Source organism: Zingiber officinale, chromosome 3A (genome assembly GCF_018446385.1).
Source record: "Zingiber officinale cultivar Zhangliang chromosome 3A, Zo_v1.1, whole genome shotgun sequence".
NCBI lineage: Eukaryota > Viridiplantae > Streptophyta > Magnoliopsida > Zingiberales > Zingiberaceae > Zingiber > Zingiber officinale.
In genome coordinates this window covers 18507330-18530990 of record NC_055990.1, presented here as the reverse complement: position 1 = coordinate 18530990, position 23661 = coordinate 18507330, and the positions used below count along the sequence as shown (strand labels likewise).

The following is a 23661-nucleotide window of genomic DNA, read 5'->3' as shown; positions in this document are numbered from 1 at the left end:
GTCAACCGACTGAGGATCCGTCTCGGTCCCTCAACTCCCAAATACCCGGGGAGCAAGGGGAGAAGAGAATAATCTGAGCCATGACCGTCAGAAGTCTGGGACTACCGACCTGAAAGGTCGTTGGGCGTGAGACCAGAGCTCACTTTTAATTCTCGCATGGGAGCCGACCTGAAAGGTCGTTGGGCATGAGAGCAGAGCTCACTTATAACTCGCACTGAGGCGAGAGTCTGGGACTACCGACCTGAAAGGTCGTTGGGCATGAGAACAGAGCTCACTTTTAATTCTCGCATGGGAGCCGACCTGAAAGGTCGTTGAGCGTGAGAACAGAGCTCACTTATAACTCGCACTGAGGCGAGAGTCTGGGGCTACCGACCTGAAAGGTCGTTGGGCGTGAGAACAGAGCTCACTTTTAATTCTCGCATGGGAGCCGACCTGAAAGGTCGTTGGGCGTGAGAACAGAGCTCACTTATAACTCGCACTGAGGCGAGAGTCTGGGACAACCGACCTGAAAGGTCGTTGGGCGTGGGCACAGGGCTCACTTTTGATTCTCGCATGGGAGCCGACCTGAAAGGTCGTTGGGCGTGAGAACAGAGCTCACTTATAACTCGCACTGAGGCGAGAGTCTGGGGCTACCGACCTGAAAGGTCGTTGGGCGTGAGAACAGAGCTCACTTTTAATTCTCGCATGGGAGCCGACCTGAAAGGTCGTTGGGCGTGAGAACAGAGCTCACTTATAACTCGCACTGAGGCGAGAATCTGGGGCTACCGACCTGAAAGGTCGTTGGACGTGAGAACAGAGCTCACTTTTAATTCTCGCATGGAAGCCGACCTGAAAGGTCGTTGGGCGTGAGAACAGAGCTCACTTTTAATTCTCGCATGAGAGCCGACCTGAAAGATCGTTGTGCGTGAGAGCAGAGCTCACTTATAATTCGCACTGAAGCGAGAGTCTAGGGCTACCGACCTGAAAGGTCGTTGGGCGTGGGCACAGGGCTCACTTTTGATTCTCGCATGGGAGCCGACCTGAAAGGTCGTTGAGCGTGAGAGCAGAGCTCACTTTTAATTCTCGCATGGGAGCCGACCTGAAAGGTCGTTGGGCGTGAGAACAGAGCTCACTTTTAATTCTCGCATGGGAGCCGACCTGAAAGGTCGTTATGCGTGAGAGCAGAGCTCACTTATAACTTGCATTGAGGCGAGAGTCTGGGGCTACCGACCTGAAAGGTCGTTGGGCGTGGGCACAGGGCTCACTTTTGATTCTCGCATGGGAGGCGACCTGAAAGGTCGTTGGGCGTGAGAGCAGAACTCACTTATAACTCGCACTGAGGCAAGAGTCTGGGATACTCCGGTCCGAGACCGGTAGCGATGGTGCTGGTCCGAGACCGGTGGCGATGACGCTAGTCCGAGACCAGTAATAATACTCCGGTCCGAGACCGGTGGCGATGACGCTGGTCCGAGACCAGTAATGATACTCCGGTCCGAGACCGGTGGCGATGGCGCTGGTCCGAGACCAGTAATGATACTCCGGTCCGAGACCGGTGGCGATAACTCGACCCCGAACTGGGGAGATAAGAAATCCAATAAGCTGGTCTGAGAATAGTGACAACCGCTCAACCCCGAACGGGGGAAATATGAAATCCAATAAGCTGGTCTGAGACCAGTGACAACCACTCAACCCCGAACGGGGGAGGATAAGCCTTGAATGCCCATAAAAGCGGAGCTCGTAGCAATATAAGGAAATAAAGCCTTTATCATACCTGATCGCGAAATGGTATCAACCGACTGAGGATCTGTCTCGGTCCCTCAACTCCCAAATACCCGTGGAGAGAGGGGAGAAGATAAAGAGCGTGAAGCCGATATAAAAGAGCAAAGCCCATAGCCGTAGAAGGAAGCATAGCACCGTAGGTGAAGAGAGCAACACCTGTAGATATAAGAGGCTGTACAACAAGTGAAGGATGCAGAGCATATAATAATAGTAGAGTGAAGTGCATATAGCAGTAAGAGAATGCTGAGCCCATGGTGAAAGATGCAGAGCTTGTAGCAATAAGAGGATGCAGAGTCTCATGGTGAATGGTGCAGAGCCTGTAACAGTAAGAGGATGCAGAGCCTCATGGTGAAGGGTACAGAGCCTGTAGCACACATGATGGAGGAACTGGGCCCCTGGTCCCTGATCGGAGAGTAAGGTCCCTAGCCTGTAATCAAAGAGCGAGGCCCCTAGATCCTGATCGGGAAGTGGTACTGCAAGTCTATGATCGGGGAGCTGTGTCCCAAGTGTATGAGTGGGGAGCTGTGCCCCTAGAGTATGAGCGGGGAGCTGTGTCCCAAGTGTATGAGCGGGGAGCTGGGCCCCTAGTGTCCGATCAGAAATTGAAGGCTCTAGTCTTTGATCAAGGAACTAGGCTCTTACTCTTTTATCAGGGAAATATAACAGCTCCTATAATCGTAAAAAGAGAGCAGAGCTCGTAGCGTACCTGATCGGGAAGTCGTGCCAACTAGCTAAGGGTCTGTCTTGGTCCCTTAACTTCTAACTACCCGTGGAGTCAGGGAAAAAACATAACGGAAAAACTAACCTGTCAGCCAGCTGAAACTCCACTCGATCCCTCGACTCCCGAATACCGGTGGAGTGAGGATAGAATATAACATATGCGTCGAGATCCTCCGGGATTGTGATAATAGCAGAGAACCTCCCGACGTCGTCCATCTTCACGTTCCAGAACAGGCTGTTGTGTTCCCACAGACAACGCCAAATTGATCCGGTCCGGAAGCTGAGTCAGACGGACCGTCGGGTGAGGTGGCGAGAATGTTGACTGGAGTCGCGACGTCCCGGAGGGGGGTATGCTGAGATGACCTTCGTGTTGACCGAGTCTTCAAAAGTCCTCTGGTCAACGCTACCTGCAGCCAGTGACCGGGTTGGCCCGGCCCCCGGTACCCCGAGTCTCGAGGCGGATCCAACGAATATATGAGTAACCGACTAATGATATAATAATGAAATAAATAAGGGGTGAGTACGGAAAACGTACCCTGGCCCAGGGGGGCGCCCTCGGATGGGACACGGCTAGAGTTGTCGTGACCCGGAAGAGTGGATGACTCCGATCAGGCTGGAGAGCTGAATCTGACGACGATGAGGGGGACGTAGCACGACACTGGAAGATGACATGCAAACCGAGACAAAATATTGGCACGCAGACTGGGATATGGCACCGGTACGCAAACCGGGATACGACACTGACACGTAGGCCGAGATACGACACCGGCACGCAGGCCGGGATACGACACTGGCATGCAGGCCGTGACAAGAGACCAGCACGCAAGCCGGGACACGAGATCGGCACGCTGACCGGGATAAGCAACCGGTACGCAGACCGGGATAAGACACCGGTACGTAGACCGGGAACTAATATCGGCACGTAGGCCAGGACACGGGATGAGTACATAGACCGACACCCGAGACAACACACAGGCCGATATACAACATCAGTACACAGACAAGAATACCACAAGCACACAAACCGAAACATAACAACCGCACGAAGGCCGACCTACGACGATGGCTCAAAGGCCCGATCAGTGTCGAAAGCGCATAGCGGCATGGATTGGATACCAGATCGACGTCGAAACTGTGCGACAGTGCTGCTCGGAGCATGACAGCAGCTATGCCGTCCGTGAAGCCGTGGATCGGGCGGCGGATGTGCACTGTGCGCATGGCGTGGGTGGTCCAGCGAGCAGCAAAGGCAATCCGACGATCAACGAAGGCGACGAGAGGGCCATCTGTCCCGACGGGCGTAGCCTAGGCTCGTCGGAGTGTGTTGCTGGCGAGAGGTGGCTCGTTGGAGTCTGCTGCTGGTGAGAGGAAGTGAAGGTGGTGGCGTGGCCGTCGGGAGAAGAGAGAAGAAGAAGTTGCGACGTCGTCGTCGAGTGAGTCCGTGCAGTGACAGTGGCGTGAGGAGGAGAGGGAAAAGGAGCAGGTCCGACCTCCCTTGGCGGCTTGGGGGCGACTGCCGACAGCGGCCGTCGCTCGATGATGTCGACGAGGGACGAAGATGGCTCCATGTCCTCACTGTGCGTTGGGCGCCGAAGGGGAAGGAGAGAGGAAAGGGAGAGGGGCAGTGGAACATCGACGATGTTGGCGTGGGGAAGAAGTGGAGGTGCCGCTGGAGGCGAAGGAGAGTAGAGGAGGAGAAGGCTGGCGATGGCCGACGTCCGAGTCGGCAAAGAGGAGAAGGCCGAGGAAGGCATGTTGGCGGCGGAGACCAAAACACGGAAAAAAAAACCCCCTCTTTTTGCATGCTACAGTGCTCTAAATAGAGGTGCTACAGTACATTGATCAAAATGCCCTCCCCCTCTACATTAATCCCTCCTTTGTCCTTTATACCTAGTCACATCAATAATGACACCCAGATCATGAATTTATATATATGAATATTTTCTTAAGATTTTTTCTCATACATATTATTGCTCTAAATTTACTCATAAATATTTAAACATTTGATTCATTTATAACTCTTGTGCTCAAAATACTTCTATAAATATGGAATTTTAACTAATAACTTATAAAGGTCCATATTTAAAAATATAACACAACATTTTAAATTATTTAATTTTCTATTTATAATTTTATCCCTCCTAAGTCTCTCATTTTATAAATTTTTATTAAATTAGTTTACTCATACATTTGATTCATATATAACTCTTATGCTAAAAATATGTTTATAAATAAGAAATTTCAACGTGTAACTTACAAAGGGTCGATATGTAAAAATATAACACAACATTTAAAATTATTTCTTTAGTCTACTATAATTAAATATGTTACCTAGGTGCTAGGCGCCTGCACCGTGCGCGCCGATTCGCGCCTAGCATAATATCAATTTTTTTTAAAATTATTTATTTTTAATTTTTAGTTTTAAAAATTAAAGATTAAGTTATAATATTAAGTATAAAAAAAAATTTAAGATGTTCTTAAAATTTATTTGTTGCCACGGTAGGTCTGACATGAGGAAATGAATTATCTATGTGAAAATTAATTAAATAAGTATTTTCCAATCTTTCAATCCGAATTAATAGCAATAGTAAAATTATAATAAAAATAAATGAATAATTTTAAAATAAAGAGGTAAAAGATTTATTTGATTATAATTTAAGTAGTTATTAATCTAAAGTGAATAAAAACACTAAAAAAAGTCTCATTAAATGAAGACGGAGAAATTTTTTATACTCAGTTAAACACTCAGAAAGTTGTTATAAAATGAATACTAGAGTTGTTGATTATTTCTTAGATCTAGGGGTCTTTTATAGTCCCTAGGAAAAGTTATCCGTAGTTTGAAGACGCCTCTAGTGAGGTCCAAGGTACCTTTCATTGGATAGAGTTTTATCCGTCGAATGAAGACACCTTGACTAATGACTAGTGAAGACGTCTTCAAAGGTTGGAAGGCGCCTTCGTACGGTTCATTGAAGGCGCCTTCCAACCATGGAAGGCGTCTTCCATAGGGCGACTCAACTCAAATTTGGTCTCTTCACGTAGGTGGTTCTCCGGTTAATCGGAGTTAAGCTCACTCGAATCCAATTCCGATCTTCTCCTCGAGCAAGCTTCTTTATCACCTTCTTGTCCCTCAAACGTCACACATGTCATTTTCGTCTGCCGGTGTACTCTTCTGCAGCATCTAGTCCTTTGAATGTATGGAGTTTGTCAACTCTCTTTTCATATCATCTTTCTCACTAGTTACATCTTCCGCTTGATTTTTTAATGTTCCTAAGCTCCTATTCATTTAGACATAAAAATTAAATATAATAAAATCTAATTAAACTTATTTGATGATATCAAAATTACCCAGAATACTAACAATATTACAATATTACGTAAGTCATCCGACTATATCAAAACTTCTACGATAATATTTAGATTTCATATTAAAAGTATATTGATTTAGGCGGCATTCACATGCACTTTACTATCTCAATAGTTAGGCTTCCAACAAATTAAAGTATTAGATCCGGTGGGCGGGGCAAGTGTAGTTTATATTATTACTATTATAATAATCTGTTTTCCAAGATAATAGTGTGCAGAGTATTTTCAAATTTTTTCATATATAATTGAGAGTCAGTGTGTAATGAACAGTTGGTTTAAGAACTTAAACTAATAAACCTCATGTTATAAGTACTTTTATGATTTATTCTAATGATCAATAAAATTTTTTTTATAGAAAGAAATTTAGTCGATGTTACCTGAATATATGTGTCAACTAAAAAAAATATTAGATTGATTTAAGTTAAATTTATTAATTTATAAATTTTAACCGTTAGCATGATGAAAAAAAGACAAAAAATTTTTTTGGTTATTTTAGACTTTTTAGAGATTTTAGTGCATTATTTGATTTGAGAAAAATATCAACTATACAATTATATTATTGTATGTAGAAGTATTTACTATGTATTTATAATTTTAGAAATGTAAAAAATTATAATTTTTAAGGCATACATTAATGTTAAATCCATTTGTTCTTGGGAGAAAATAAATCTTCATGGTTAATATGGAAGTGATGATATTACGATAGAAGTTTATCTCGCGCCCGGAAATGATGATCTCAAAACTTTCTTCTTGTGATGAAGCCGACTATATGAATAACGACACATGTTAGAAAGCTTGTTAAGAGTTGTCCCGACAAGTCATCTATGCCTAAGTCATCTTAGAACCCTATAGTATAATAAAAAAGAAATGATTAAAAAAATAAAGTAAAAACAGGTGAGATAGCAAAGAGAGTTTGGAAATAACATTACCTCCCTTATATACAAAGAGAAGCTCAAGGAATGCACATAATGAGAGAAGCGCAAGAGACACATATCATGAAAAAAAGCTCAAGGGACACACATCACTAAAGGACGTACCCATTTGTAATTGTTCATTACTGCAAGCCTCAGTCCGTGTGAAGACTCGCACTCAGACTCGAGTGCCCGAGTGCACAAGCACGGTAAATCAGGAGGTCAAACTAGCTTGGGGTACCAGACTAACTTGGCAAGTAAGTTCAAACAAATGATGACCCGTGCCTGAACTAGCTCAGAGTGGGATCACGTAGATAGATGCGTCGTGCTGACATGGAGCTGGCTAGGTATCAATGGTATTTCGATAGTGGATTAAAATTATGAGTATAAATGGGCAAAGTTAAAACTCTGGGAATATTCCAGAAAAACAAAAAAAAAATACGGAGAAAAGCCAGACTTTCTCAATGCATGAAAAGTCCGCACCAGCGAATTTTGATTGAGCAGCGAGCGGGGTCCATGCCGCACCGTCACAGGTAAAATTTTAGTGCTAGCCGTTGGTCCGTCATGACCAATCACGACATCACCTGCTTCCCACGGTAACTCAACGCCACGTCACGTCACATCACGTCACGTCAGCATCTGCTGTCCCCTCTGCGGATATCGACACGCGTCGCGGTATCACTAGCGCTGCAAAGCAAACGCTACAACGAGACGACTAGACGAGTAGGATCCCTCGCAACGTCGGGTGCAAAAACAACGGCACTTGTTTTATAAATTAATCATGGGAAAATTTTACGGCACCTTTGAGTTTATTAACATATCGAAGACATCTTATAAAAATATTAAAGAATAAGTTTTCATTCTAGTTATAATTTTTTTTATAAATGTGCTATTTTTAAAAAAATATATAATGTTTAAAATTCAGATACGCATCCAACTTTCAAATATATACTAAATAGGTACCTCATTTTCTAAAATGCTACAAGGGTTTTTGGAATTTGACTATTTTAAAATTATGAAGGGCTTTTTGTAGTAACTGAAATTCCGGGGCAAGTTGAAATTTCTCCTATTTCGCAAGACGGGAATCTCCAAGCTCATTGGAGGAGAGACATGGGAATTAAAGCTTTATTCATCGGTGGAAATGAAGGATTCGATTTCGAGGGCGCTCGGTGGGCGATCGAAATGGTGGCTTTCAGTGGGCGGCATCACCTCTCCTTTCTCCGTTGCTAGAGACGAGAGTATCCCTCTTTCTCCGTTGTTTTGTTCATATCGGAGTCCTTTGCTCTCGGGCACTCTTTCTTTGGGAGGATTTGGACGTTTGCGTTTTGCTTTTTGCTGGATTCTTCTTTTTTGTTGATTTCTGCAGCGACTTCAGCTTTAAAGCCCAGAAATTTCAGTTGAGAGAGCTCAGTTTTGTTCTATAAAGAGATAAAGTAGTCAGTGGCGATGTCGAGGTTGATTGAAGGAGAAGGTGGTGTTTAGGGCACAAAGCCCTAACTTTTTCATCAAGAGATTAAAGTACCAGGAGTCGTTCTTTCGACCTTCCACATGGGGAATATGAGTAGCGTCAGGGAAGGTGGAGATGGGGGCAGCTCGCGCTCGCGAGCAGGGTCGGACGACCTCATGGGGCAGAGTCCTCCGCAAAGCCCTAAAAGTGCACCTCAGCTGCCTCTCCTCTTTGCTCCTCAGGTTCGCTTCTCCTACCTCCCTTTCCTCCCCTGTCTTTGATCTGTTACTTTGCATTTTATGAAACTACGAAATTGACCAGATTCATGGATTCCTTGTTTCCCTTCCATGTTTGATTTTATCTGTGGATACGGTGAGTGTTCACAATAGTTCTGTACGATGTTTCTAAGTTTTTCCTTTTCTGAGGTTTGGATATGAGCTTCTATTGAAATTTCTGGCTTTAATCAATTGCTTGTATTCTGTGCTTGGTTTGTTACTTGTGCAAACTGCAACCTTTTGCTTCACTCAGTTATACTTTGATGAATTTGGAAGGTTTTTCTCAGATTTTCCGTTCCCTTGCTCATCAAAGATGCTTAATCATGTAATGTTCTTTTCCTGCAACATATTTTCTTCACTCAGATTTAAATACTCATATATGTGAGGCATGGTGGAGTCATAATATTCCAGCTATACTATGATTAAATTGGAAGGTTCTTCTCACATTTTTCTGCTCCCTTGTTCCTTCAAGATGTTTAATCATGTAATGCTCGCTAACTAGATTAAGAAGTTTATAATTATTGATGTTTTTGTATAATTGCTTGCAGCTGGTAGTTTGGAGAAAAATTAACATTGCCACACAGTTGCATTAACCAAAAGATGTTTTTTGATTCTCTTTTGTGATACTTCTCAAATTTTATCCTTCAACTATGCGACATCTAACGACAATCAAAAAGGTTTTATCTTATGTCAGTTGCACCTACTAGAGATCATTGGGGATGCTCATCATGAAATGTACCCTGAATAGCTACACAAACAATGAAACAATTTGCCTTGTGAGAATAGTTTGCCACGTTTAATATGGAATTGTGACCAAGATATGACTTCTTTGGTACCCATATATCATTCACATTATTCTGGTACACAAGTCATGTATTTAAGTTTTTGATTTAAATAATTAAGAAAAAAACTTATCATTGGATTTGGTTTATTTCCATAAAAGCGATGTTGCATTTGGCAATTGGCCTACCTTTTGGTATAATTTACCAAATTATATATCTATTTCTGCTCCTATTCTTAAGGATGAAGCTTCGAAGGTAGTCCTTTTTGGTATAGTAATCCAATCTCCCATGCCTCTACCATCATAATGGTGGTGTGTTGGCGCACTGAGAAACAGAAATTAGATGAAGAAATGGGATGAGATACACCTGTATACTAGGCGCTTTGTGTATCAATCAGTTCAGTGTCTTAGCTAAACATGTTAGCCTGACTGTGCATGCTGCCATTGAACCCTTCAATTTGTTATCATCTGCTCTTCTTTGTTTGTACTTGGACTGCAGTCAGTCACACTGTCGTTTCCTTTTGTGAATGGTAATTCTTGATTAAAACATTGACTTGGTGTCTTCTTTGTTCGTGCATTCTAAAATTTTCGAGTCATCTTCTTGAAAGTAATATTTATCATGAAGTTAACTCTGAAACAACTATAGTGACTTTCATAGCTGAGGAGAGGATCTCAGTGTTCATGAATTTCCTATGTATCATTCATATGTTGTAAGTTAATCTCCATTTCTTCTTCAGATCCCAGTCACTCCACTGCAGAGACAAGAGGAAATGCAAAGTAATAATAAAGGGTTACCAAATTCTATCACCTACGACGATGTGCTTGATGAACACGGGATTCCAACAATGATCAACTGGAACCATGGTGGCAAGGAAGTCTTTGTGGAAGGATCATGGGATAATTGGAAGACAAAGTACTACGAGCAATATCTTTTAACCAAAGAAAGTGCCTTCTATTCGGTTATAATGCAACTTGAAGAACATGAGGAATGCTTTTCTATTGCAGGAAACCATTGCAAAGGTCAGGCAAGGACTTTACGGTCATGATAGTACTTCCTTCAGGCTTCTACCAGTATAGGTTCATTGTCGATGGAGAATGGAAGCATGCATCTGATGTGCCATGGATGAACGACTATATGGGGAATGTTCATAACATTTTAGACTTGCAGGTAGATGTCTCTGACATTTTAGTTATCCATGGAATCTGAATTTTGATGTCTGAATTTGGAAACCCTAGGAAACTAGTTTTAGGGCGCCATCTTTTTTCCTATGCAGGCATTTGTTCCAGAGAACCTGGGAGGGGTTGCTGGATTCGACATGCCCCAATCCCCAGAGTCAAGCTACAACAACCGCCCACTCGGTTCGGAGGACTTCAGCAAAGAGCCTCCCTTTTTACCTCCACAACTCCAAGGCACCCTTCTCAATGCACCAACCTCCATTGATTGCCCCTCCTCTGCAAGGCTTCCCCATGTAGTGCTAAACCATCTCTACATCCAAAAGAGCTGCAGTGGTCAGCCTGTGGTGGCACTAGCGAAAACTCATAGGTTTCTTTCCAAGTATGTCACTGTGACACTCTACAAGTCCCTGGCAAGGTGAGATATTGCCTGCTAGTGTTGTCAAATAAATGGCTTTTGTTTGGATTTCCAAATTATTTTGCTTGTTTTAGATGTGAAGCTTTGAGCTCTCCTAGTTTTCTACATTAGGTAGCATATGGCTACAGTTTAGCCATGCTGATCCATATAAACAAAGTCAATCTAGTGTTGGTTGTTGCTGTTGTAAATTTCTGGTTGTCTTAAATGATAGGAGGATTTCACTTTAACTTTAAGCTGTATTTGCATTTAGGGTAGTGCTAAATTGTTAGAACAGCCAGAATAAATGCATGTATATATATGGACATTTTAGTAATATCATATTTATATATTAATTGTATGTACATGAATGCATTACAATTCATTTCTAGTCGGTCAGATTTTGGCCAATAAAATTTACTGTTTGGATAATATTGAATGGTCAAAATCTGACCAACCAGAATAAAGGTTGAAAATTTTGAACATTTTAAAGCCTCTAATGTTAACAATATTAAGTTAGAAGGCTGGCAAAAGCAATTGATAAGGCGCACTTACATTTATAAAATTCACAAAAGGCACATTTAATTTTTAGATTTCTCAAAGAGTATATTTGTTTTTTTATTTTACCTTTCCCATCAATTATTGTGGTATTGCATTAACAATGTTGCATTTCAAAAATCAATATTATTGCAATGCTAGTTTTGAGGGTTTATGTAGTACTATAAGGGTGCGTTTGGTTCAAGTTATCATGTATAATCTTGGTTATATGATTACCAGGTAATCATATAACCAAGGTTATGGAGAATAAAACATAACCAAATGTTATTTGGTTCAACCTAGGTAATGCAACAAAAATTTATTTGTTTAAAGGTTTTAATGAATACCCTAGTTTAATATTTTACCGTATTACCCTCAGTTACAAAATCAACTATATATAATAATAATATTATTATTATTATTATTTATTTATTTATTTATGTTTTTTTACTTTTCTTTTTCTTGCATATTTTTTTACTTTTTATGTGTTTTTTTTAAATGTTTGTATATTTTTTTATATTATTTATATTTATATTTTTTTTATTTTTTCACATTTTTAAAATTTTAATTTTTATTTATTTATTTTATATTTACATTTTTTTATTTTTAATTGTTTTTTAAATTTTTAAATTTTTTTTTTATTTTTTTTAAAATTTTAAAAATGTTTAAATTGTTTAAAATTGTTAATTTTTTTTATTTTTTATTTTTAAAATTTATATTTTTTATTTTTTTTAATTTTTAAAATTATTTATTTAAAAAAAATTAAATTTTTTTAAACATTTTTTTATTTTTTTTACATTTTTAAATGTTTTTTTACATTTTTTCTTTTTTTTTTTTTATGTTTTTTCTTATCGGATGATATTTTTGGTAAAAAAAATTCGTTAACCCCGGAATCAAGAAAAACCTTAGTTTTTTGAGATTTTTCGATTCCGGGTTATATGATCCTTTTGCTGATGTGTCGGGCATGGAACATTATTTGGGAATCATCGAATACCTAAACTAAACAAGATTTTTGTTGATAATCTTGGATGAATAATCAAGATTATCAAGAATAACTCCGAACCAAATGTTAGGACCAAAAGTAGCTAGAGGGGGGGGTGAATAGCTCGTCGCGTTCGCTCGTTGCTCGGCGTTGCTTGTTCCTTCAAAGATGTGCAGCGGAAAATACAGAAACAAACACACAACGCTAACACTGTTGGTTTTACTTGGTATCCACCTCACAAGAGGTGACTAATCCAAGGATCCACACCAACACACACACCTTCCACTAAATAAAACTCTCCTTTATGGTAACTACCAAGGGCGGAGAAGCCCTACAAGACTCAATACAAGAAGAGAGGGAAAGGATACAAGAGATACAAGCTTACAAGCTTACAATGAGTATAAACCCTAACCCTAGCTTCTCTTCTTGGCTTTGATCCGCCTCTTGACTTGGAAAACTTCCAAGATCCTTTAAGAACTGGCGATCTGAGCTTTGTGAGTGCTGTGGAGGAGCTGGCGAGAAATCTGGAGTGAATCGAAGAAGAGATGTCGCAGCCATCACACGCCTGCAGCTATAAACGACGCCAACGGTCGGATCCCGATCGATTCGAATATTCCCAATCGATCGGGGAGGCTTTGGATCGATCCACGGATCGATCCAGAGCGCCTCCGCTCGAAAAGCGCTGGATCGATCCACGGATCGATCCAGCGCTTCGCGAAGCGGCCGCGTCCCAATCGATCCATCGACGATTGGGACCTCTGATCGATCCACGGATCGATCCGACCATTTGAGAGTTCGATCGATCCATCGATCGATCCAAAGACTTGATTTTGTCCAAAACCAAGTCCCAAACCTCCCAAACCAACATCCGGCCAACCTCGACTGTTGGTATGTCATGCCTAGCATCTAGTCACTCCCGTGCTAGACTCCCTTACCAAGTGTCCGGCCAATCCTTGACCCACTTGGACTTTTCTCTGCAAGTATCCGGTCAATCCTTCGACCTACTTGGACTTTTCTTTCATGCCAAGTATCCAACAATCCTTCGACCTACTTGGACTTCCCAAACACCAGATGTCCGATCATCCTCGATCCATCTGGATTTTCCTTCGGCTTCACTCACGGGACTTTCACCTAGCTTCACTCACTAGGGTTTTCCATCCGCCTAGCTTCACTCACTAGGACTTTCACCGCCTCACCAGGATTTCCATCCGCCTAGCTTCATTCACTAGGACTTTCACCGGCTTCACTCACCAGATTTCCATCCGCTTCACTTACTAGGACTTCTTTTCTTCCTGGCTTCACTCACCAGGACTTTTCTTGCCTGGCTTCACTCACCGGGACTTTTCTTCCGCCTCGCTCACCAGGATTTCCTTCTGGCTTCACCCAGGACTTTCATAACGCCTAGCTTCACTCACTAGGTCTTTCATTTTGCCTAACATCCCGCTTAGGACTTCCTCAAGTATCCAACAACCTCGACCTACTTGACTCTTCTTCAATGAATATCTTATTGTCAAACATCTAAACCCAAACCAAGACTCAGCTTGGTTACCTGTGTCAGTGCAATCTGCACCAACAATCTCCCCCTTTTTGATGTTTGACAATACCACAATAACACTTACAATCCCATATGTAAGTTAGGCTAATCCCATAGCCTCCTTCTTCATGTCACTAGGTAATGAAAGCATAAATTAAGCTCTTCATTCTCCCCCTAAGAGGGCAAACTCCCTCTAGGTAATGAAAGCCTAACTTACTCCCTTTCATGAGTCCTTTCATTCTCCTCCTATGACCTTCCCATAGGTAATGAAGGCCTAAGTTTAACCATACATTCTCCCCCTATTGGCACACATCAACCCATTATTGGACACACATCAACCTATGCTCCAATTCTGGGCACACTTCAACAAATCCATTTGTTGAAGACTCTCCCCCTGAAGAGTTGCTCATCGTTGTTCACAACATCACTCGTTGTGATCAACACGATAATGAAGGTCCCATACCCTTCATTTATCCTTAACTTCTCCCTCAATGTAGACAACTACCCAACCTTGAGCATTATCTACCACTTGAGTGTCCACTTGAAATAATGAGGATATCCACTCCCCATTTCTCCCCATTTCAAGTTTAAATGCTCAACCTTGAGCAAGTTCACAACAGAAGGTTAACCACCTTCCAAGGTTCATGAAAAATAATTTTCATGTCTTTAAAGAGTCCCTCCCCCTAAAGACATGGTGGTAACTTCTGTCATTGCACCAACAATGACTTGGAATCCCTAAAACATTAGGAAACCCAAATTTAGAAGTTTTGAGGTTCAAATATTCAAAATTTGAAACACACCTCAACCTAAACTTCAACTTAGCCTTCCTTAACCAACCCATCCTTGTTTTCATATGAAAACACCCTTTTTATGGATACAAATGTATTTTAGGGGTTTGGAATGGTTACCTAGACTAAAATAGGTTCAAAGATGCTGAAATCAGGCCTTCCCAGCCAAAACCAGCAACTTGGATCGATTGAAGTTGGGTTCCAATCGATTGAACCTTGCTGAATCGATCCACTGATCGATTCAGACTCCCTGGATCGATCGGCTAATCGATCCAGTGAGCTTCTGCTAGCCGGAATCGATCCATGGATCGATTCAGAACTCAATCGATCCATGGATCGATCGGAGCTCTGATAGTTGCTGAAATTCCATTTCAGTCAACTTCAGAAACCCCTAGAAAATTCTACAAAAATCCAAAAATTATGAAATTTCGTGTAGACATTATTTAGGGCGTTTACTATCACGGAAAAATAGTTTTCTATGAAAATACATCATATTTTCAAAGATTGACACAAACTTGAGAACTTTCAAAAACTTTAGTGTTTTCTTCAAGTTTGTGTCTAACTATTCAATGGTGATTACTATCAAAAGATAGCCTTCACCAAGGTTTTCCAAAATCATTTTGAAAACATTTTCAAAACCAATATCCCATCATGTTCCTTGGGCATAATGCACATGACTTGTACATTAGCTTTCCCAATGATGGGAAAACACATAACTATGTGTTTTGATGAATTTAAAACTCAAAGGAATGCATTAAATCAACATCTTGAGCTTTGTTCATCATCCTAACATCTCACTTGTATCTATTGTGGACAAAACACATACAAGTCATCTTAGAGGTCTTTGTGAGATGTAAAATTTGGTTTTGCCCTATTCTAGGGATCATGCATATCTATCTAGGCATTTTAGAGATATTAGACATCCACCCAGGATCTCACTTGTTAATAAGTGTTGTTAAATGTCATTCGTCCTTAATTACAAGGAATTAAACTAAATGCATGATTATGTTATGGCATACATCAAAAGAAAATATCCTATTACTACATGATGCATGAATGTCATGACATGGTATTTTTGGATTTTCCATAATAAAACATGAATGCAAAAACTAGACATGATGTCATGGCATATGATGGGCAAACAATCATGGCAAGATTTAGCAAAAATAAAATATACCTAGATTAACTATCTAAGTATCCTTAAAGTCTTAGCTAAACTTACACCTTAAACCTAGATTGCCCTAAAGTGCTACAAGAGAATGCCAAAGCCTAAATTTGGCATTTCTAATTTCCTTGATTTAATGTATGCCAATTGAAAATAAACATGTCCTCAAATGTTGGCATATTCCATTTTTCTTCAAGAGTAGCACTTTTGAATTAAGGCCCGGATTGCCTTAAATTGCCTAAGAACATACCAAAATCCCAACTTGGTATTTCTCAAGGTTTTCCCAATTTGTGCCATTTTAAGATAAAAACAATTTTTCACCATTTGGCACATTTTACTCTTTCAAGGAGTAATCAATAGGTCCATTTCATTTTCAAAGGTTAACTAAAACCTTGAAAATGCTCCTTGAGTGTCAATTTCCTCAAAGTTAGGTTAACTACCCTTTTAATCGGAGTTGACACTCTCTAACCCATCTATGGGGTAGAGAAGATGCTCCTAGGAACCCAATACCTATTGGTGCTCCTTGGATGCTCTAGGTACTCACTAGGGATAACTTCCCTAGATACCTTCCTAGTGACCTTGTTGGGCTTCTTAGAAGCCTTGGTCACATTTTCTAGGTCAACTCTAGGGATAGCCTCCCTTGTAACCTTGTTCGTGACTTTCTTAGACTTCTTAAAAGTCTTAATCACTTTGGTTGCAAAGATACTTCTAGGGATATCTTCCCTTGTATCCTTGACTTGACCTCTAGACTTAGGATTCGTTCCATAACTATATGGAACCCTATGATAACTAGGCACATCCTTCTTAGCTTTTGGTTTGTATCCCAAACCTTTATGGCCATTGGATGACTTTGATTTTCCTAAACCTAAGTTATGCTCACTTTGCCCTAATAGGATATTTTCCATCATTTTTAGGGTCTTCTCCATTTTATCAAGTCTTGACCTCAAGACTTGATTTTCTCTCACTAAGTCCTTAGTATTTGATCCATGAGCATTTTTGTTTCTATGCTTGTATCTTACATCCTTAGAGTTATCGCCTAGGTTTTTACCTACATTCCTAGCCTTAGGGATAGTAGTTTTGGCATGTAGGGCCACATGCTTTTCCTTAAAGCCCTCATGCTTCCTATTCTTATGGTAAATCGCATTAAAATGATAAAAATTTGACCTAGCATGCTTTTTACCATTTTGCAAGGGAATAGGCTCAATGAAAGTTACCTTCCTTTTTACCTTGGAGGCTCCCCCTTGACTAGTGCCTCCTTGAGCCTTGACCATCTTCTTCCCCTTGGGGCATTGACTTCGGTAATGCCCTTTTTGTTGACACAAGAAGCACACAATGTGCTCCTTGCTCTTCTTTGTCCCGGGGGTGGTCTCCTTGAGCTTCTCCTTGCCCTTTTTTGCCATTTGACCCTTCTTCTTGGCCAATTTAGGGCACTTGCTCTTGTAGTGTCCATGTTCCCTACATTCAAAGCATATAATATGATTTTTATTATTAATTGAAATATTTATACCTTTGCTTGTAGGGGTGGCATCTTTTTCTTTGGATCCGGAGGTAGAAGCTTCCTCTTGATCGGACCTTGATTCTCCTCCATTTGATTTTTCTTGACTTGTGGAGGTAGAAACTACTTCCTCCTCTTCGTCTCTTGACCCGGATGTAGAAGCTTCTCCTTCTTCTTGATCTGGCGTCACCAAGGATTGCTCCCCCTCAATCTTAGAGGTGGAGGCTTCATCATCTTGAATATGAAACAAGGAGTATGCTCCCTCCTTGTTCCCTTCGTTGCATTCCCTTGAGGATGAAGCTTCTTGGATCTCCTCTTCTTCGGAGGTTGAACATCTCTCAACCTCGGAGCCCTCCTCTTGCTCCAAAGAGTCACCCTCGCTGGATACTTCTTGCTCTTGTACAGTGGAGGGGATCTCTTCATGAAGCTTGGCCAATTTGCTCCATAGTTCCTTTGCATCTTCAAATTCTCCAATTTTGCAAAGGATGGTGCTTGGCAATAAATTGACCAAAAGCTTGGTCACTTTGTCATTGGCCTCGCACCTTTGGACTTGCTCTTGGCTCCACTTGCTCCTTTTGAGTACTTTGCCCTTGGAATTTGTGGGAGCTTCAAAACCTTCCATGAGAGCAAACCATTGCTCTATCTCCATCATAAGAAAATTTTCGATTCTTGATTTCCAAGAATCAAAGCTTGTAGATGAATATGGTGGAGCCACCCTTGTGTCAAATCCAAGTCCATCTTGGAATTGCATCTTGAAGTTGAGCTTGATAAAATCTTGAACTTGAAGAATTTGCTCCAACTTCTTCACCCTCTAGCTTTTCTTGTTATGCTTGACCCTTCCGGCGATGATTCCGGTGAAGAGCGGCCTTGCTCTGATACCACTTGTTAGGACCAAAAGTAGCTAGAGGGGGGGTGAATAGCTCGTCGCGTTCGCTCGTTGCTCGGCGTTGCTTGTTCCTTCAAAGATGTGCAGCGGAAAATACAGAAACAAACACACAACGCTAACACGGTTGGTTTTACTTGGTATCCACCTTACAAGAGGTGACTAATCCAAGGATCCACACCAACACACACACCCTCCACTAAATAAAACTCTCCTTTATGGTAACTACCAAGGGCGGAGAAGCCCTACAAGACTCAATACAAGAAGAGAGGGAAAGGATACAAGAGATACAAGCTTACAAGCTTACAATGAGTATAAACCCTAACCCTAGCTTCTCTTCTTGGCTTTGATCCGCCTCTTGACTTGGAAAACTTCCAAGATCCTTTAAGAACTGACGATCTGAGCTTTGTGAGTGCTGTGGAGGAGCTGGCGAGAAGTCTGGAGTGAATCGGAGAAGAGATGCCGCAGCTATCACACGCCTGCAGCTATAAACGACGCCAACGGTCGGATCCCGATCGATTCGAATATTCCCAATCGATCGGGGAGGCTTTGGATCGATCCACGGATCGATCCAGAGCGCCTCTGTGCTCTGGAAAAGTGCCTAGATCGATCCACGGATCGATCCAGCGCTTATCGCGCGAAGCAGCCGCGTCCCAATTGATCCACTGATCGATTGGGACCTCTGGATCGATCCACGGATCGATCCAGAGGCTCTCTGTTCGCTGGGACAGGTCTGGATCGATCCACTGATCGATCCAGAGCCTGGATCGATCCACTGATCGATCCAGCACTTGATTTTTGTCCAAAACCAAGTCCCAAACCTCCCAAACCAACATCCGGTCAACCTTGACCTGTTGGTATGTCATGCCTAGCATCTAGTCACTCCCTTGACTTGCTAGGACTCCCTTACCAAGTGTCCGGTCAATCCCTTTGACCCACTTGGACTTTTCTCTGTGCCAAGTATCCGGTCAATCCCTTTGACCTACTTGGACTTTTCTTTCATGCCAAGTATCCAGTCAATCCTTTGACCTACTTGGACTTCCCAGCACCAGATGTCCGATCATCCTTGATCCATCTGGATTTTCCCTTGCCTGGCTTCACTCACCAGGACTTTCACCTAGCTTCACTCACTAGGGTTTTCCATCTGCCTAGCTTCACTCACTAGGACTTTCACCTGGCTTCACTCACCAGGATTTCCATCTGCCTAGCTTCATTCACTAGGACTTTCACCTGGCTTCACTCACCAGGATTTCCATCTGCCTGGCTTCACTTACCAGGACTTTTCTTCTGCCTGGCTTCACTCACCAGGACTTTCCTTCTGCCTGGCTTCACTCACCAGGACTTTCATACTGCCTAGCTTCACTCACTAGGTCTTTCATTTTGCCTAACATCCCAGTTAGGACTTCCCAGTCAAGTATCCAGTCAACCTTGACCTACTTGACTCTTCTTCAATCAATATCTTATTGTCAAACATCTAAACCCAAACCAAGACTCAGCTTGGTTACCCAGGTCAACCTTAACCTGAGGGATATTGTACCAACACCAAACACACCTTAATGGTATTCTATTTTGAAAATCAGTATTATAGTGGTTTTGTAGTATTGTTATTTAAATGAAACAACACAGTCATTAGCCAGAGGTAAAATGAGAAATATATGTCCTTTTTGGAAAATTTGAAAATTAAATGTCTTTTAAAAATTTCTTAATTTTAAGTTGTTGTTGTTATTATTATTATTATTATTATTACATTTGGTCGGTTAGACACAGCCCCAATATGTGCTGATTTGATCAGAACCGTCCGTGTCCAAAATAAGAGATCAGGTCCGTTCAAATCCCCTACTCCTCGTCTCTTCCCTTATTCGGTCCCAGGGCCCCGATTAAGAGAGAGGGGGGAAGATGGCGGCGACGTCGGCCTTCGCCGCGACCGCCGCCGGCGTCGCGGCCTTCGCTGCTCTTCTCTCCTGCCTCGTCCTCTCCGGCCTCCTGCCGAAGAAGCAGAATCGTAGGAGAAGGAGAGGCCTCGTCGACGCCGTCGGAGACACCCCTCTCATCAGAATCAACAGCCTCTCCGACGCCACTGGCTGCGAGGTGAAAGATGCTGCTTTTCTCATCGTTTTGAACTCATTTTTTTCCCGATCCTTCGAAGATTTCTTTGTTTCTTTCAGATCCTTGGGAAAGCCGAGTTTTTGAACCCCGGCGGAAGCGTGAAGGATCGCGTTGCAGTCAAAATTATTGAAGAGGTGATCGAACTTATCTTTTTCCTATGATCGAACATATTTATTGTTTTCTGGGCATGTGTTTTACTTGTAGGAATTGCTCCTGATTTATCTTATTGCAATGTGTGTTTGGTTTGTTAGAATAGTTATTCTAGTCCTTATGAATTCTTATGGAATAGGAGTTCAATGTTTGATTACGAACATGAACTTGGAATATCAAATTTTTATATTCCTTATTTTATTCTATGGAGTTTTTATTCCTCTGCTATATTTACTGCATTAAATACTCCAAAAAATACATATTTCGTAGTAGGATCAGACAGGTTGTATAAACAGGTTGGATTGGATGAATCAAGCAAATTAGGTCTAGTAGGATGAACTAGGTCGAGCAACTTCAGTGGGTCTAGCGATCTCTATGGATTGATAATGCCAAGCATACCAGACAGATAGACAGGTCGGAAGAGCCAGGTAAGCTGATCCATCCCGACAGCTAGAAGGGATGGCAAGTTGTTCGGACTAGACAATCAAACTGGTGAGCCGGAGGGGCTAAATGGAATGAAGCAGAATAACAAAAACAAACTATGCAACATATTTTAGCCTGTTGGAGCTATTGCTAGTGTATTGCATATATACAAACTAAACGTATGAACCAAATTATTCCAAGTTTATTCTATTCTATGAGCCAAATTAAGGGATAACCATTTCATTCTTTGTTTATTCCATTCCATTCCATTAATCAACCGCTTTGAAAGAGTCTATATTCTGGACCATTTACTTACGTTTTTAGCAAACTACATGCTCTAAAATTCACACACCTTGTGGAGTGGATCTCATGCAGGCACTAGAATCCGGGGAACTTGTGCAAGGTGGTGTTGTGACCGAAGGAAGTGCTGGTAGTACTGCAATTAGCCTTGCCACAATTGCTCCAGCATATGGATGCAGATGCCATGTTGTTATTCCTGATGACGCTGCGATTGAAAAGGTAGAAGTTCTTTTATGTGTTTGTACTCTTGTATTTTACTAGTAGAAAGAAGTGTTCCTTTGTTCTCTAGATGTTTGATTTATGCCGTGCATCGCCGACTTTAGGGGTTTATTAACCAAAAACACTCAGGGTAATAGCAGGTTGCGAGAACTGTGATTGAAGCAAGTGGTTGTTTGGTATATTGTCTTTGGTCTCTGATCTATGTCCCCACTATCGTAACATTTTAAGCTTAGAGATATACGATTTTTAGCTTCTCTATTGGTGAGTACTTTGAAAGAATTGTCATCTCGGGTATCTAAATCCAAATGGGAAACTAAATGCAGTGGCACATCAAGTTATGCACATATTTAACACCAACTGTCGTTTGATTGATACTTCTTGTGCATGTGCTTTCCAAAAGCTATATCATGTAAAACGTTAAACACTGACTTTGAGAATTCAACTGTTTGATAAGGAATAAAAAAACAGCAGGTTATGGTCATCTTTCCTTTCAATTCTTAGATTTTTTATATATGAAATTCTGTCAGTTGCAAATAATTGAAGCACTTGGAGCTACTGTTGAAAGAGTAAGACCAGTTTCTATTTCTCACAAAGACCACTATGTAAATGTTGCAAGGCGGAGGGCCTTGGAGGCCACAAATAGAGCTGCCATGCATGGAGATGCCAGAGAAGCTGAAAGCAATGGCTTCATACAAATGAACAGTCATGCACCAAAGCAAATGAAAAGCGATATTCCCTCCTGTGATTGTAAAGGTGGGTTCTTTGCCGATCAGTTTGAAAACCTAGCAAACTTCAGGGCGCACTATGCGTGGACTGGTCCTGAGATATGGGAGCAAACTGAAGGCAAACTGCATGCTTTTGTTGCTGCGGCTGGTACAGGCGGCACCATTGCTGGAATATCACGATTTCTCAAGGTTTGTTATGGTGGCATTTGTCTTGTTTTATCTGTTTTATAGCACAGATTTCTATTCTATATCATGATGCCTTAACCCACAGGAAAAAGATCCAAGAGTTAAGTGCTTCCTTATCGATCCTCCTGGGTCTGGTTTGTTCAACAAAGTTACCAGAGGAGTAATGTACACAAAGGAGGAGGCAGAAGGCCGACGGCTGAAGAATCCATTTGATACTATCACAGAAGGAATCGGAATCAACAGATTGACCAAGAATTTCATGATGGCAGAGTTGGATGGAGCTTATCGTGGAACAGACCGAGAGGCTGTTGAAATGTCCAGGTACACATCTAAACCTCCCTGCAAGTATGCAACTGTCCTACAAATGTTTCATTATCATCAATAATCTACAACAGTCCATGTTTATCTGAACCATTTGGGTTGGCTATATCTGTTTCATCCCCTGCATTGAGTTTATACAGTACAGTACCATGAGAAATATTCAAATTAATTATTTTATTTTTATTACATTATGAATGTTTTCTTTGATCTCGTTTTATCCCTTGTATCTTCTTCTCTAGTTAACTATTCTAATTATAAAGTGCACTTGTACGCATCATCTCAGGTTTCTTCTCAAGAATGACGGACTGTTTCTTGGGAGTTCTTCAGCGATGAACTGTGTCGGAGCTCTGCGAGTGGCACAATCTTTAGGTCCAGGGCACACAATTGTAACGATTTTGTGCGACAGCGGTATGAGGCACCTTAGCAAGTTCTGTAACACTCAGTATTTGGCTGATCGCGGATTGACGCCAACTGCATCTGGTCTTGAATTTCTAGATAGTCGATAGTCCTTGGCTTTGAAGAGTTCAGTTTGGAGATGTTACACGGGGCAGATAGACATCTGACGGCCTTCAGGCAACACAGATATTGTTTGTAGGGTTAATGTTTATTAAATCCAAGTTTCTTTTTGCATCAAAATTAGTTTATTTTTCTCCTATTATTCCACCTTAATCAGCTTCAAAGGATAATAATCATGTCCGAACTTATTTTGTTTAAATAACTTAATGTTGTAAAGTGTTTTACAAGTTTTCATGATGAATTTCCTGTAAAAGTCAAGTTGATTATCATATTCTATGAATTTTTCATGTAATATTTAAACTTTGTACCATCCAAGCACTGCTTATAAAGAATAGTTTTCAGTAAAAGACATCCTTAATAGAAAACTCTGAAAAATACCTCTCACATACTGCTATGCTCGTGTTGATAGCAGCAGCTTGCAGTTTGAATCATATTGTTACTTTCGTGGTACATCGATCGACAAACACTCGGTGTCTTGTTCAACTACACTATCTTAATAGACACGTTTCGAT

General features: G+C 41.4%; 3 protein-coding genes across 4 annotated transcripts; 2 read left to right on the top strand and 1 right to left on the bottom strand.

Moving 5' to 3' along the window:
* Positions 1–3644: 3644 nt before the first annotated feature.
* Positions 3645–4229, bottom strand: LOC122050230. Its single transcript, XM_042611154.1, has one exon. The coding sequence runs from the start codon at positions 4227–4229 to the stop codon at positions 3645–3647; it is 585 nt and encodes a 194-aa protein (XP_042467088.1).
* Positions 4230–7816: 3587 nt separating this feature from the next.
* On the top strand, positions 7817–11070 carry LOC122051236 (SNF1-related protein kinase regulatory subunit beta-2-like). 2 transcript variants are annotated; one of them, XM_042612251.1, is made up of 5 exons: positions 7817–7987; positions 8116–8438; positions 9990–10165; positions 10258–10420; positions 10527–11070. In XM_042612251.1, the coding sequence occupies exons 2-5, from the start codon at positions 8298–8300 to the stop codon at positions 10845–10847; spliced, it is 801 nt and encodes a 266-aa protein (XP_042468185.1). In that variant the 5' UTR covers positions 7817–7987; positions 8116–8297; the 3' UTR covers positions 10848–11070. The 2 variants fall into 2 exon arrangements, with proteins under 2 accessions (XP_042468185.1, XP_042468184.1); XM_042612250.1 differs by having other exon boundaries at positions 7817–8438.
* Positions 11071–20045: 8975 nt separating this feature from the next.
* On the top strand, positions 20046–23441 carry LOC122051235 (cysteine synthase 2-like). The gene is made up of 6 exons (XM_042612249.1): positions 20046–20291; positions 20369–20443; positions 21258–21401; positions 21929–22315; positions 22398–22633; positions 22917–23441. The coding sequence occupies exons 1-6, from the start codon at positions 20100–20102 to the stop codon at positions 23137–23139; spliced, it is 1257 nt and encodes a 418-aa protein (XP_042468183.1). The 5' UTR covers positions 20046–20099; the 3' UTR covers positions 23140–23441.
* The last annotated feature ends 220 nt before the right edge of the window (positions 23442–23661 follow it).